Raw genomic sequence first — 12,236 nt, forward strand, 5'->3', positions numbered from 1 at the left:
ACATTCTGTGTTGCACGTCACTACTGCATATCACGTAATATTTTTGCAGGGGGGCTGCACCCCCCGCAAGTAATATATTCCAACTCCAAGATCGCACTACAGTGGGGAAAAGGATAATTTCCCGATCCCCACTATACTGTGATCTGTAGTCATAACTCCAATGACATATGTGCAAATGGACAGTGGCATTTGCTAAACTGCATACTCGCAATAGTGCAGGTCGGCGAAAATGGGAATCAACCAACTGTGGTTCAACATTCCTGTTTTCGTCAAACCTGTACTCATCATTTTCAAAGTAAACCTATATATGTACATACACACACACACACACTGTCTGCGTGTGTATATGTGTGTGTGTATGTAATATATATATATATATATATATATATATATATATATATATATATATATATGTATGTATGTATCCGAGCCGGTGGACTGTTTAAGTTCTCTGGTATGTAGCACAGAGGCCATTTTATAAATGCTGATGCCAATCTTCTGTTTACTCCAGTCAGCAGTTTGCAGTGCGGGGAAAGCATAAGAAAAGTCGTGATCTTAACTTGGGGTGCATAATTACTGTGTATAGAATTAGTGTTGCTGGTAGAGATTTGTTTTTTTTTTTTTTTACACAACGGTATCTTTCTCTAAGTTACGCATTAAGAAAAAAGTGGTAGAAGTGTTTATGGATTGGTCAAAATGTGATTGTTCTGTTTCATAGATGTGTAGCAGGCTAACAACCACAAGGGCCTTTTTAAGCCTAGCCATGCATCCCAAATCTGTGACAAGTTCTGGTACCGTTGATGCCCATTTCTGAGTGGTTTATTTGTATTGTATGTTATGCTGATACGATTTAAACTTAAACTGAAATAACTTTCTCATTTTCATTTTTTTTAATTCAGCTTTATTTTAATCGCACAGCTTATTTGTGACATTCATGAGAGTGATTGTTATTAAAAGATGCTTACCAGCTTTGAAGTAAATAGTTGAGCTACATTTAGCTTGGAAAATGGTAATGCTGCATATGTTTCTTTTGTCCAGTTGATGTCTCCTCAGTATAGTGTGCAGTTTTCAGTTTGGTGTTAGTATAAACTAGCATATCTCAAACTGACTGTAGTTTGCAGTATAAAATAGCACTGAGGTTGTAAGACTGACTCAGAGTCCCTTTTTCAGAAACATTGGAGAGTGACCAACAGAGATGTGCACACACCTACCTGCATAAATATGTGGGTCCATAAAAGACTTTAGAATGTTCTAGATGTCTTCTGTTCAGATCATGATGTCATGGTACTTTTACTAGAATTCCCTATACATATAAAAATACACTGTCTGGTCTTTTGGTGGTGGTGTGTTTTTGGAACATTTTCATTGTTAAACTTGCATGAAGTGCTGTTCTGTGAACAGTCAGAATTAGATTCCAGTGTAAGTTTTAGACTAATTTTAGCTGCAGTTATTTCCTTTCGGTATTGTTTCTTTGCATTGTCAAAACATTTTTTTGCAGGAGTTGTTGCATTTAACGTGTAACAAGTGTTATGTAATTTCAGAGAATAACCTTCCTTGTTCATCCATGCAGAACAGTCTTAACTGTTACTACTTAGTTAAACTTTAAATAAAATAAATATTCATAGTAGTACTATAAGAAGGGTATTTGTAAAAGTGTACGGCTGAGTGTTCAGTGCCGTCTGGACAAATTTCTCAAATGTGCAGTTGTAAAGATGGAATGAGATGTATTTAGCCGAGCTGTGTACAGAGTTGTCTGTAGCTGTTTATCACGTAACTATGTAAGTGCCACTAATTACTGCTGTGTTTAACAGAAGGGAAGGGTGACTACAGTACAAGGAAGAACTGAACATTGACTTTTAAACCTTAATCAGTTTTCTTAGCATTTGGCATTTAATGACTTTTTATGCCCTAAGGCAATAATTTTAACATTGTATCCAAGTTAATTGATTTTGAGTGACTAAAATGTTTTACGTTTATTCTGATGAGCAGAACAAAAGCTTGTCTAGATACCAATAACACAGTATAAGATTTTAAAATGCCATGGAGTTTGATTTTATTGATGTCACTTTGTGCACTACAGGTTTAATAATTTTGCTGGATCTTCTGATAAAACTGAAGAGAGGTGTGGCAGTTTGGGAAGGATACTGAATTTCAGTAGCTGACTGTTTGATATATTTATGTACATTTACTTAAAGCACCACCCTCTTTATTCAGGAAAAAAAAAAGTTTCCATGAACACAAGTGGTGTAGTTTTGTTTATGCTGTGTCTTCGTCCTGTGTAAGTGTGTGCAGTGAGATTGTATAAAAAGGTGATGTGAAAATTAAATCTGTCTTGTACTCCAGAGAGCACCGTAGAGGAAGACGTCATTAAAAGCTTCTTCTTTTTCATGTTTCCTTTGACAGCCTTGACTATGACGAAAACTCTTCGATTGTTTTTCGACCAAGTGGAAAGGTAATATTTGAAGACTAGATAAAACAAAGTTGTTAATGCAATGTGTGAAGACTGCACGAGGTTGTTAAAAGTTTTGTCGCTGTGGTGATTGGTCATTTAAATGTAGAGATTTATTGTATTGAGTTTTGCATTGGTGATAACGGCTCCCTTTGAGATGTGCGACAACACACTACAAAAAAGATTGAAACTGGCGATGAAGAGCAAATCTAGAATATCACTCATCCTTTAAACTGCTTTTTTGCAGGGGGCAAGCTCCTCTGCTCCCCGCAATATGGGGAGTAAGCCCCCCACCCAAAGTTAAGTATAATAACTCCAAGATAGTCATACCTCGGAAAAAAGGGAATATTCTAAGAAATGGCCATCTCAGATTTTGGATATAAAAGTCCATTTTTTCAGCCATTCATTCTCCATGTTTTTGACTTGCTCCAGCAGGTCCCACAATTTTAAATGTTTGCCAGTGATAAATATCATTTGGGATGTCTGCTACAGAAGGCTTGGTATCTGTCCTGGCTTCCAGAGATTTTCACCCTTCCCTCTCATGCCTGCTTATATACCTTCCCACTGTACCATGTTTAGTTCCTTCTTATCGCAGTTCGTGTCAGTGCAAGTGCTGGTCATTGTCAGTTTATCGGTTTGGCCTGGTTTCCATTGTGTAGATCAGATTTCTTCCCCAAAGTGGTACTTAACTATATTTTGTATTCTGTTTCTTCTTTGTAGATTTCAGGTGCTGCAAATAGATGCCAGTTCCTTAAACTAATAACTGCATTTCCTGTAGGGAGCACAGCCCATACATAAATATCTGTAGTCAGTGTTTATTGTTTTTAGGGATAAGCATAATGTTGACTCCTCTCCTTTTCTTACTGTGCTAGGGTCAGACAGAAGACCACAAGCAAAGAACCAACTGTCCTTGACAGTCTAAACCAGAAAATGGTTGTGCCCCTTTTCCATAGCTACCATGGCATCAGATAATTGATCTACAGATGTCCCACTTTCAAATGCAAAGAGAAACACTCAAGAGGGAAAGTATCCCAGGACGGTGACAGCATAGCCGCTGAAACTCAAGTCCACCCCTTGGCTTGAGGGCATCACACCAAGGGTGTTTACAAATGTCCATCTGTGGTAACTGCTTATTGCAGATGCAGAAGATCCCGATTTTAGACATACCTGGACGAATGTTTGATTCAAACCCTTATCCAGCAGGATTCACAGACCGCTCTGCAGTTGAAGTTGTCCGGATCAGAGCAAGTACGCTGTCACCATTTCCATATTCTGAAGGCTATTCTGAGCACTGCAGACCAGAGACCATCCTTACCTCGTTGAAGTGCTGTTCTTGATTTCTTTTCCATAGAACAGTAAGATTAGATTACTGCCAGGGAATCCCTTAAGACAATTGAGTACTTGGCATCCTTAATCCTGATGGGTCCCCTCTGGCAGGACTACACATGAGAAAATTGCAGTGGTATCTAAGAAACAGATGATGCAAGCATTCCAAATCCCTGTAGAGCCTGCTAAGTCTACTGCTTTGTGTTGCAAAAGAGTTCTTGTGGGGGGCTACAACAGGTGAATCTTGGTCATGGGGTCCCATTCAGGCTAGGTAAGGAAACAGCTCTGCAACACAAAACTGTATGTGCTTCAACACAAACGATACCACCAAAGCCACCAAAAGTTTTTTATTTCTCTAGCGCCTCGCCTACAAATAGCCTTCAAGGACTGAAGGCTGTTTGTAGCCGAGGCGCTAGAGAAATAAAAAACTTTTTGTGGCTTTGGTGGTATCGTTTAGGTATGGAAACAGTCTATGCAAACTCCTTGGATGTACCCTTGGGGGGGAACGTAGTTAAACTGTGGATTCAAGGGACCTGTAACAAAACTCAGATGAAGAAACACATTAGTGTCAAAGAGATTGAATGCTGTAATTTACAGCATAAATCCTTCAGACAGATCTATCAGCCAGGAACCCTGCCTATACTCATGAGCAACACACCAGGATGTAGTGCTTTAACAAATTTTAGGTGGGGGAGGTATTCATACCTATTATGCAGGATAGCCATGGAGGAAAAATATTTGGCCCAGGAAACGAGCATGATTGTCGGAGCATTTCCCATCATTTGTGAGGGGAGTATCCTGGCAGACCACTAGAGCAGAGGCAAACTGTATGACTTGATATTGAACGTGGACATATTTTTAGATTTATAAAAACAGAATAGGTAAACACTTGATGCTGGATGAAAGAATTGAATAAGACTGCAGTATACTGGAATTAACTGAAATGAGACTGGAATGAGAGTCGTTATCTGTTAATTACCCAAACTTGTGCTGAACAGGTGCCAGTCTCTCCTTTATGGGCCAGGGCTTTTGTAGTTTTCAGAAAGAATTGTACAAATAGTGTAGTTCAGTTAATAATGCTTTATTAGATGTTCAAAATATCTGAATACTGTCTTCATTAACAGTGCTAATAAACAATAACAGTCTGTAGAAATGCAGCACTGCTGGTTAGTAGTATTTTCAAAGTTTCTGCATGCATATTCTGATTCTTCTGAACAATATAAACTGAAAGTCTTTATTTGACATGTCTTCTTTACTCAGGCTAAAGTGTCTGTATTGTCGAGGCCTTTTTACATACAAGTCCAAAAGCGAACTTCCTTTCTAGAATGCTGCATATTTAATCGTTTCTGTATGTCAGCCTGAATTAACTAACTTCACTAACTGTGTCAGAAGTATTTCCTAATAATACCAAAACCCTGTAATGCTTTTCATACCTCTTTAGCCTTGGTTTTCAAGCCTTGTTTTGCATGTGCCTCTTTATCTAGCATTCCTTTGCACGTACATCTTTCCCTTGAGAAAGGAAGATTCTGTATTTCTGCACATCTCATGCTTTATTGTTCCTTTCTAATGAATTGTCTTTCCCTGAAACTAAATGCATACATGAAAACACATGTCTGACTTTATTTGCAGGCCTATTATTTTACCGTAATGTACTGTAGTGAATTCACTAAGAATACCCTCACTCTAACACTGGAGTTTAAAAACAAAATAAAAACAAGAACAAATCTAAAATCGATGGTGTCCTCCTTTCACGTCAGTATTTTATTATACACGGCACTTTCCTCTGTTACACAAAGACATCTTCAGACTCTGGATAGACACAAACACTCGCTCTGGGAGTAATAAAGTGTAGGTTTGAAGAAATGACAGTGAATTACAGATTTTTTTTTCTGTTTATATTTCCAGATTTGTCATGCAGTTGAATTCCAAACGTAGACCGTTTGCTTCTGAAAGCAAACCTCTAAAAAAAATTCTGTACAGGACCCAACCACAGGGACCTGGCAGCAGATGTCTTATCAGTAAGACGTACAGGTCCATTCTGTATGCCTTTCCTCCCATTTCTTATGTTATTATGGTAACTCGCTTCTCAGCCTGAAGCCCCTAATACGAATAATGTGGATGAGTTAGCTTTCATCCCCTTTACACACACATTTCTGAGGATATGCTCTCTATCTTAAAAGAGACTGGGAAGCCAGATACAAAGAAGTCATGTCTACCAAAATGGAAGGAATCGGCATTTGGTTCCAGTAAGAAAGCCTGGGTCTTAGCAAGTTCTCAGTGGCCTTGGGTCTCAAGTACCTTTCTGACCTTTTAAACATCAGGTATGTTCTGCCCCTCAGTGTAGGTACATTTGTCTGTACTTCTTGCTTGCTAATCTGCATTTACATTGCTAGTGAAGCAGTTCAAGGAAGTCTTACATCTGATGCCCCCCAAGAAGGTAAGACCTATGGGACTTAGAGTATTTGTCAGAGAAGTTAACTTTACCACCCTCCGAGCCAGCTGCTGTTGCACCCCTCAGATACTTGACATGGAAGACCACCTTTTTAGTGGCCACTACATATGATGGAAAGATGTCAGAACTGCAGAACCTCATGTGCAAATAACCTTTTATCATCTTCCACAAAGACATTGTAAGGCTCTCCACCAGTCCCATCTTCATGCCTAGAATGATGATAGAAAACCTACCCCACACAGCAAGTGCAAAAATCTTACTCTCATCAGGATGTGCATAAGCAGCTGAGATTTTACCTTGAAAGGACTAAAGCAGAAGGGAAGTCAGAACTGTTACTAGGTTTTGCAAAGGGATGAGAGGACAGGCATGTTTCTAAATAGACTGTCAAGTGCTGGCTCATTGGATCTTTTCCTGTTACTCCTTCATTGGCAAGACTGTATCAGGGCATGTAAGAATCCCCTCTGCAAGCACCACCGCAGACACTTCTATCTTCCATAGAGGGAGAACATAAAGACAATCATGAAAACCACAGCCTGATCACTTGTCCACAACTTCTCCAAGCAGTATAACATAGTCATTACATCTGCAGCCAGTAAGCTGTGGGAATCTTCCCAAAGTGTGTTATTACTAAGGCAGCTGTCAACAGTATGATTAACATAGTGCAGTTATGCTAAGAACGTCTTATAATTGTATGTGTTCAAGTATGTTTGCTGTTACGCTAATCTTTCCTTTCTTCAGCCCCTTTACTTCCTTCTTCCAATTGGACATCCAGGTATTGGAGTGGTTAACCAGTCACATGTCCACAATACAAACACATCCTATCCTTTTTACTTTTATAAGGCATATTTGCCATTACTGTAGCAATAACTCACGCCTGGGTGTGGGTAATTCTGGATTTACCCACGGTTGGTGTGGTTTGTTTGGCCACTCGGGCTTCGCCCTCGTGACCAAAGCCAACCGTGGGTAAATCCAGCATTACCCACACCCAGAAGTGGGTCATTGCTATTATACAATGACATTATTTAAGAAAAAAAAGAATTACTTTTCTTAAATAATAGCATTGTATAATGCCTCCTTGCTTCCCTTCCGCAGCTGTCTAGTATTCTGTGGCAGTTCTGATGTACTGTGCATGCATATGCCCACGCAGTACATCACAGCTGTGGGCAAAAGCAACGGAGAAAGTAATCTCATAGCGAGACAGTGTGAAGCAACGGAGATCTTGCATTCTCTGTTGCTGTAAAAAATAGAGTTATACTAATGGAAAAAGTCTGAGCGACCGGACCTTTCCATTACTATACCTCAGATTTACAATGTGCACGCTGTCAATCAGTGTGCACGTTTTTGAATATTAATGGGGGGTCATTGTATAATGGTAATTTTTGATGTAATGGGATCCTATCTCGCCTACATTCATAACTGATGGGTTCGGAGCCGATCGATCGGCTCCGACTCGGCCACTATATACTAGAACGAAGTCTCTAATTGGCTGGGCTACCCCTTATCCCAGAATGCACCACGCCTGCTTCCCCAGATCTCGTTTGCCGCTTTCCAAGCTGGACGTGGTCTCGACTTGGCTGGAGCTAAGTGGTTTTTTCATTACTTTTTGGTCTTTTGACCTAGGGTTTTCTTCACAAATTTAACAAACAGCTGTTTTAACAGCTTTACGTGTGTGTGTAACCTGTTTTGGTGTGATTGGTATTTTATTCTACATACCGGGCAAGGCCCGTTTAAGTTAGAGGGCCCTTGCCCTTATTTGTGTGTGGGTGTGTTGATTTTGTCTCTCTGTACGTCCTGATTTATTGGGCTAAGCCCGTTTAAGTTAGAGGGCTTCTGCCCATTTTGTGTTCTGTATCTCGGGCCAGTCCCGTTTTTTGAGTCAAAGGGCTCGTGCCCTACTTTAAGGTTTGCTTTTCATTGTGGGAAATAGTTGTGTGATAGGATGTCGAAAGAGCAGAAGTCTGGTTTTAAAAAGTGCACCAAGTGCAACTACAAAATGTCTCTTACTGATAGCCATGCTGTTTGTGTATATTGTTTAGGACCGAAACATTTGCAGGAAACATGTAGTGTTTGTCATGCTTTTTCCTCTAGGGTCTTTCAAGAACGTAAAAATAAATTGATCCTTAAGGGCCTTATTAAGCCCTCCTTTGAGGAAGCTTTGGCTTCTCCTTCCTTTCCAGCTTCTAAAAAGAAAAGGTAGTCAGCTCCGGCCAGTCCGTCGGAACCGACTTCCAAGAAGCATAGGTCGACCTCTTCTTCCTCGGCTCCAGTGGCTTCGGAGCCACGGGTGGAAGGGTCTGCCTCGATACCTCTTTCCTCGGCTCCATTGGTGTCAGAGCCGCAGGTTGGGGGATCGAGAGGCGAATCATCTGCTTCGGCTCCTTTGGTCTCGGAGCCATTGGAGGTGTGCAGCTCAGACCCCCCCCCCGACCCCGAAGTCCCCTTCGGCACCGATGCTTATTCATACGGTTCCGGATCCGGTGCCGATGGTGTTGGAGCCATTTCGGAGCCGGTCCCCTGGTCTATCGGAGCCAAGAGAGAAGTCGTCTCGGCCCCCATCTATTTCCTCTAAATCCTCCAGGTTGTCAGACTCAGATTTGGACAGAGTTATCCAGAGGCTTTTCCAGTCCCCGGTTTTTTGCAGAAATGGTCTCTGCTCCAGCCCACTCGGCTCTGGTGCCGGTCCCCACTTCGCATCCGATTCCTCCTCCAACCTCCTCAGAGCCGTTGGAGTCGGTGATGGTAGAGCGGAGCAGAGTTGTCCAGTCGGAACCGAGACTCCCTCGGAGCTTCTCTGTTCCGACCATCATTCCTACCCTGTCCTCGGCGTCAGGGTTCGGTACCGGGACTTCCTCGGTTGGGGCCGAAGGGAACACTTTGGAACTGGTAGCTTCGGTGCCTAGTCTTCCCCTCGGAGCGTCGGCCGCAGGGATTCCCGGTACCGTCGTGGTCTCTCAGCCGGTGTCCTCGTAGAGTCTGGAGGTCCTGCTTTTGAGGCCATGAGGAGTGCGCTGGCCATATCCTTGCCGGCTCAGCAAGTCTCTACCTCACCGTCCCTAGACTTGGGAACTGGTGCTTCTGGTGTGCTTCATTCCCACGACAGCGGGGCCCCAGGGCCTGAGGATACCCCCTTGGGGGTTCCTTCTCCGGGAGGTCCTTCTGAATCCGCTTCAGATGAACCTCCAAGAAAAAAATTGTGCAAGAGGAAGCACATTGACTCCCAGGATGAGTCTATCACATCAGATACTGACCTCGATGATGCGGAGGGGTCCCCTAAATCGTCCTCGGATGACGTCTCATCCTCAGATATCCTCGAGATCCTGAGACAGAGAGGCGATTGGCAGTCCAAAACCCCTTCCGCAGAGGGGTCAGTCTTCCTCAAGGCTTTTGGGGCCCAGCCCTCCGCCTCCTGGGTGTCTCCACCCTTCGATGAATTACTAGATTTAGTTTCTCGAAGGGTGTGGGAACACCCTGACACTGTGGAACCGGTGCCTGCCAGGCCTAACAAGTTCCTCTCAGCCCCTCCTCAAAAGGAATTCTTGACTAAAGGAGTTGCAGTAGATGCGATGGTGGTGGCATCTGCCACTCAGCAGGACGTGGCAGAGGCTTCAACGTCTATTCACCCTCCTAATAAGGATTCCAGGAGCATGGATAGGTATGGGAAGCGTACCCTTTCTTCAGTGGACTTTACCCTGCGGTCGCTGAATTATCTTTGTCATTTTACCAGGCTCCAAAGGGACCTCCTCAGAGTTAGGTGAGTCTCTTACGGGTAATCTTCCTGAGGCGTTAGCCCAAACTGTTGGCGCCCAGATGACTACCCTATCTTCGATAGTCAGGTCGTCCATGAGGCTCATATCATATGTGGCCGAAGGGGCGAGTAGAGCAGCAGGAACAGACGTGGCTCTTAGAAGACACGCCTGGTTACGCTTGTGTCCCTTTGCGGAGGCCTTTAAGTCTTACTTCACCGACACCCCCTTTGATGGGTCCTTCCTGTTTGGACCCAAGGTGAAGGACACACTGACTCTGTGCAAGCAGGAGGGCAAGACCTTGACTGCCGTGGGGGCCCGTTTTTCCAATCCCTCTAGACCTTACCCCAAGGCCCAGAGAGGAGGGAAAATGTGGTTCAGGAAATCTCAAAGGTCTTTCCCTACTCCACCGAGTGATTTCCCCCCCCCTCTAGAGGCAGGGGGGGGTGATTCAGGAAGACGCCGCCCCAGAGGCGGCAGAGGCCCCCGTAACTCTGGAGACCGTGATTCCTTTCGTGGTCCATCCTATGCTCACCGTCCCTGAGACATGGCCCGACTGCGCATCTCCAGAGCCAGTCGGGGGTCGATTTGCATAACACCCGCAGGCTTGGGAATCTGTCACCAAGGATCAGTGGGTGCTCTGGACCATAACCGGAGGCTATCTCATCCCTTTCATTAAGAACCCTCCTCTTCCTATCAGGAAAATCCCGGATGTGCTACCCAGTCAGCGGGATCAAGCAGCGGTCGAGGTTTCAAAGCTGCTAAGAAAAGGAGTCATCCAGCCTGTCCCCGCCGACCAGATCGGATCAGGAACTTACTCAAGACTATTTTTGGTGCCAAAAAAGACAGGGGACTTAAGGCCTATTTTGGACCTCAGATCATTGAATCGCTTTGTAAAAAAATCCAAATTCCGAATGGTCACCCTTCAGTCCATTCTCCCGTTATTGGAGAAGGATGTCTGGATGTGCTCCTTAGATCTCAAGGAAGCTTACCTATCACATTCTGATAAGTCAAGAGTCCAGGAGTCATTTACGCTTCCGCCTGGGAGCCAGTCATTTCCAGTTCCGAGCACTGCCCTTTGGTCTCACCACAGCCCCCAGGGTGTTCACCAAGTGTCTGGCAGTAGTGACAGCTCACTTGAGAAGTCTAGGATTCCAAGTGTTTCCCTATCTAGATGACTGGCTCCTTACTGCCACCTCCAAGCATCTGTTAGTTCGGGCGCTTATGACCACAGTCAGTTTGGGTCATTCACTAGGAATCACGTTCAATTGGGGAAAATCTGTGCTGCAGCCGTCTCAGTGTATTACCTTTATAGGCACAGAGTTAGACACAAGAAGAATGCGGGCATTCTTGCCGGTAGAAAGGATTCAGGTCCTGCAGTCTCAGGTCCAAACCTTGTTACCCAGATCACAAGTTCAGGCCAGACTGATTCTGCAGTTATTGGGCACGATGGCCTCGACTATTCTTCTAGTCCCCTTAGCCAGGCTGCACATGTGGGTGCTGCAATGGCTACTGTCGGTTCAATGGTCCTTTCAGGAACTCCCCTTGAACCATCTGGTCCAGATTATGGAAATTTGCCGTTGGGACCTATGTTGGTGGCTGCTTCGGTCCAACCTGGACCAGGGGCGACCCTTTGTTCTTCAGCCTCCCATCGCCACGGTGACCACGGACGCCTCCCAGATAGGGTGGGGGGGTCATTATCTGGACAGAAATGAAACGCACTTGCATATCAATATCCTGGAAATGAGAGCGGTGCTACTGGCGTTGCAAGCACTTCATCATGCTCTTCCCCGGGGTACTATTGCGATTCTATCCGACAACATGTCGGTAGTCTGGTACATAAACAAGCAAGGCGGAACCGGGTCCTACCCTCTTTGCCGAGAGGCCATGAGAGTGTGGAATTGGGCGATTGCTACCCAGCGTTTCCTAGTGGCAACGCACATTCCGGGGAAATCCAATGTGATTGCAGACAGGGCTGAGCAGGACTTTCCTGTTGCCCCACGAGTGGTCCCTCAACAACATAGTGGCTGCAGACATCTTTGCCAAGTGGGGCCTCCCTTGTTGCGACTTGTTCGCCAGCCCTCACAATGCGAAATGCCGGGAGTTCTTCACTCTGACTCCTTCTCTGGGGCAGATTCCCAGGGACGCCCTAGCTCACAGTAGGCCCCCCGGTCTACTCTACACCTTCCCTCCGGTTCCCCTTCTCCCAAAGGTGATACAGAAGGCGATTTATCTAGGAAGCGACATGATTTTGATCGCTCCACAC

General features: G+C 44.3%; 1 protein-coding gene across 4 annotated transcripts in view; it reads left to right on the forward strand.

Annotated features, from left to right (window-relative positions):
* VIRMA (vir like m6A methyltransferase associated) overlaps positions 1-12,236 on the forward strand; it is a 1,734,630-nt gene that overhangs the window by 294,149 nt on the left and 1,428,245 nt on the right. For all 4 annotated transcript variants that reach the window (XM_044066546.1, XM_044066545.1, XM_044066547.1 and 1 more), the window contains exon 4: positions 2,404-2,452. In XM_044066546.1, coding sequence (XP_043922481.1) covers positions 2,404-2,452 — 49 coding nt within the window. The remainder of the gene's footprint in view (positions 1-2,403; positions 2,453-12,236) is intronic.

This window comes from Protopterus annectens, chromosome 3.part1 (assembly GCF_019279795.1).
Source record: "Protopterus annectens isolate FY-2018-M chromosome 3.part1, PAN1.0, whole genome shotgun sequence".
In the NCBI taxonomy this organism is placed as follows: Eukaryota; Metazoa; Chordata; order Ceratodontiformes; family Protopteridae; genus Protopterus; species Protopterus annectens.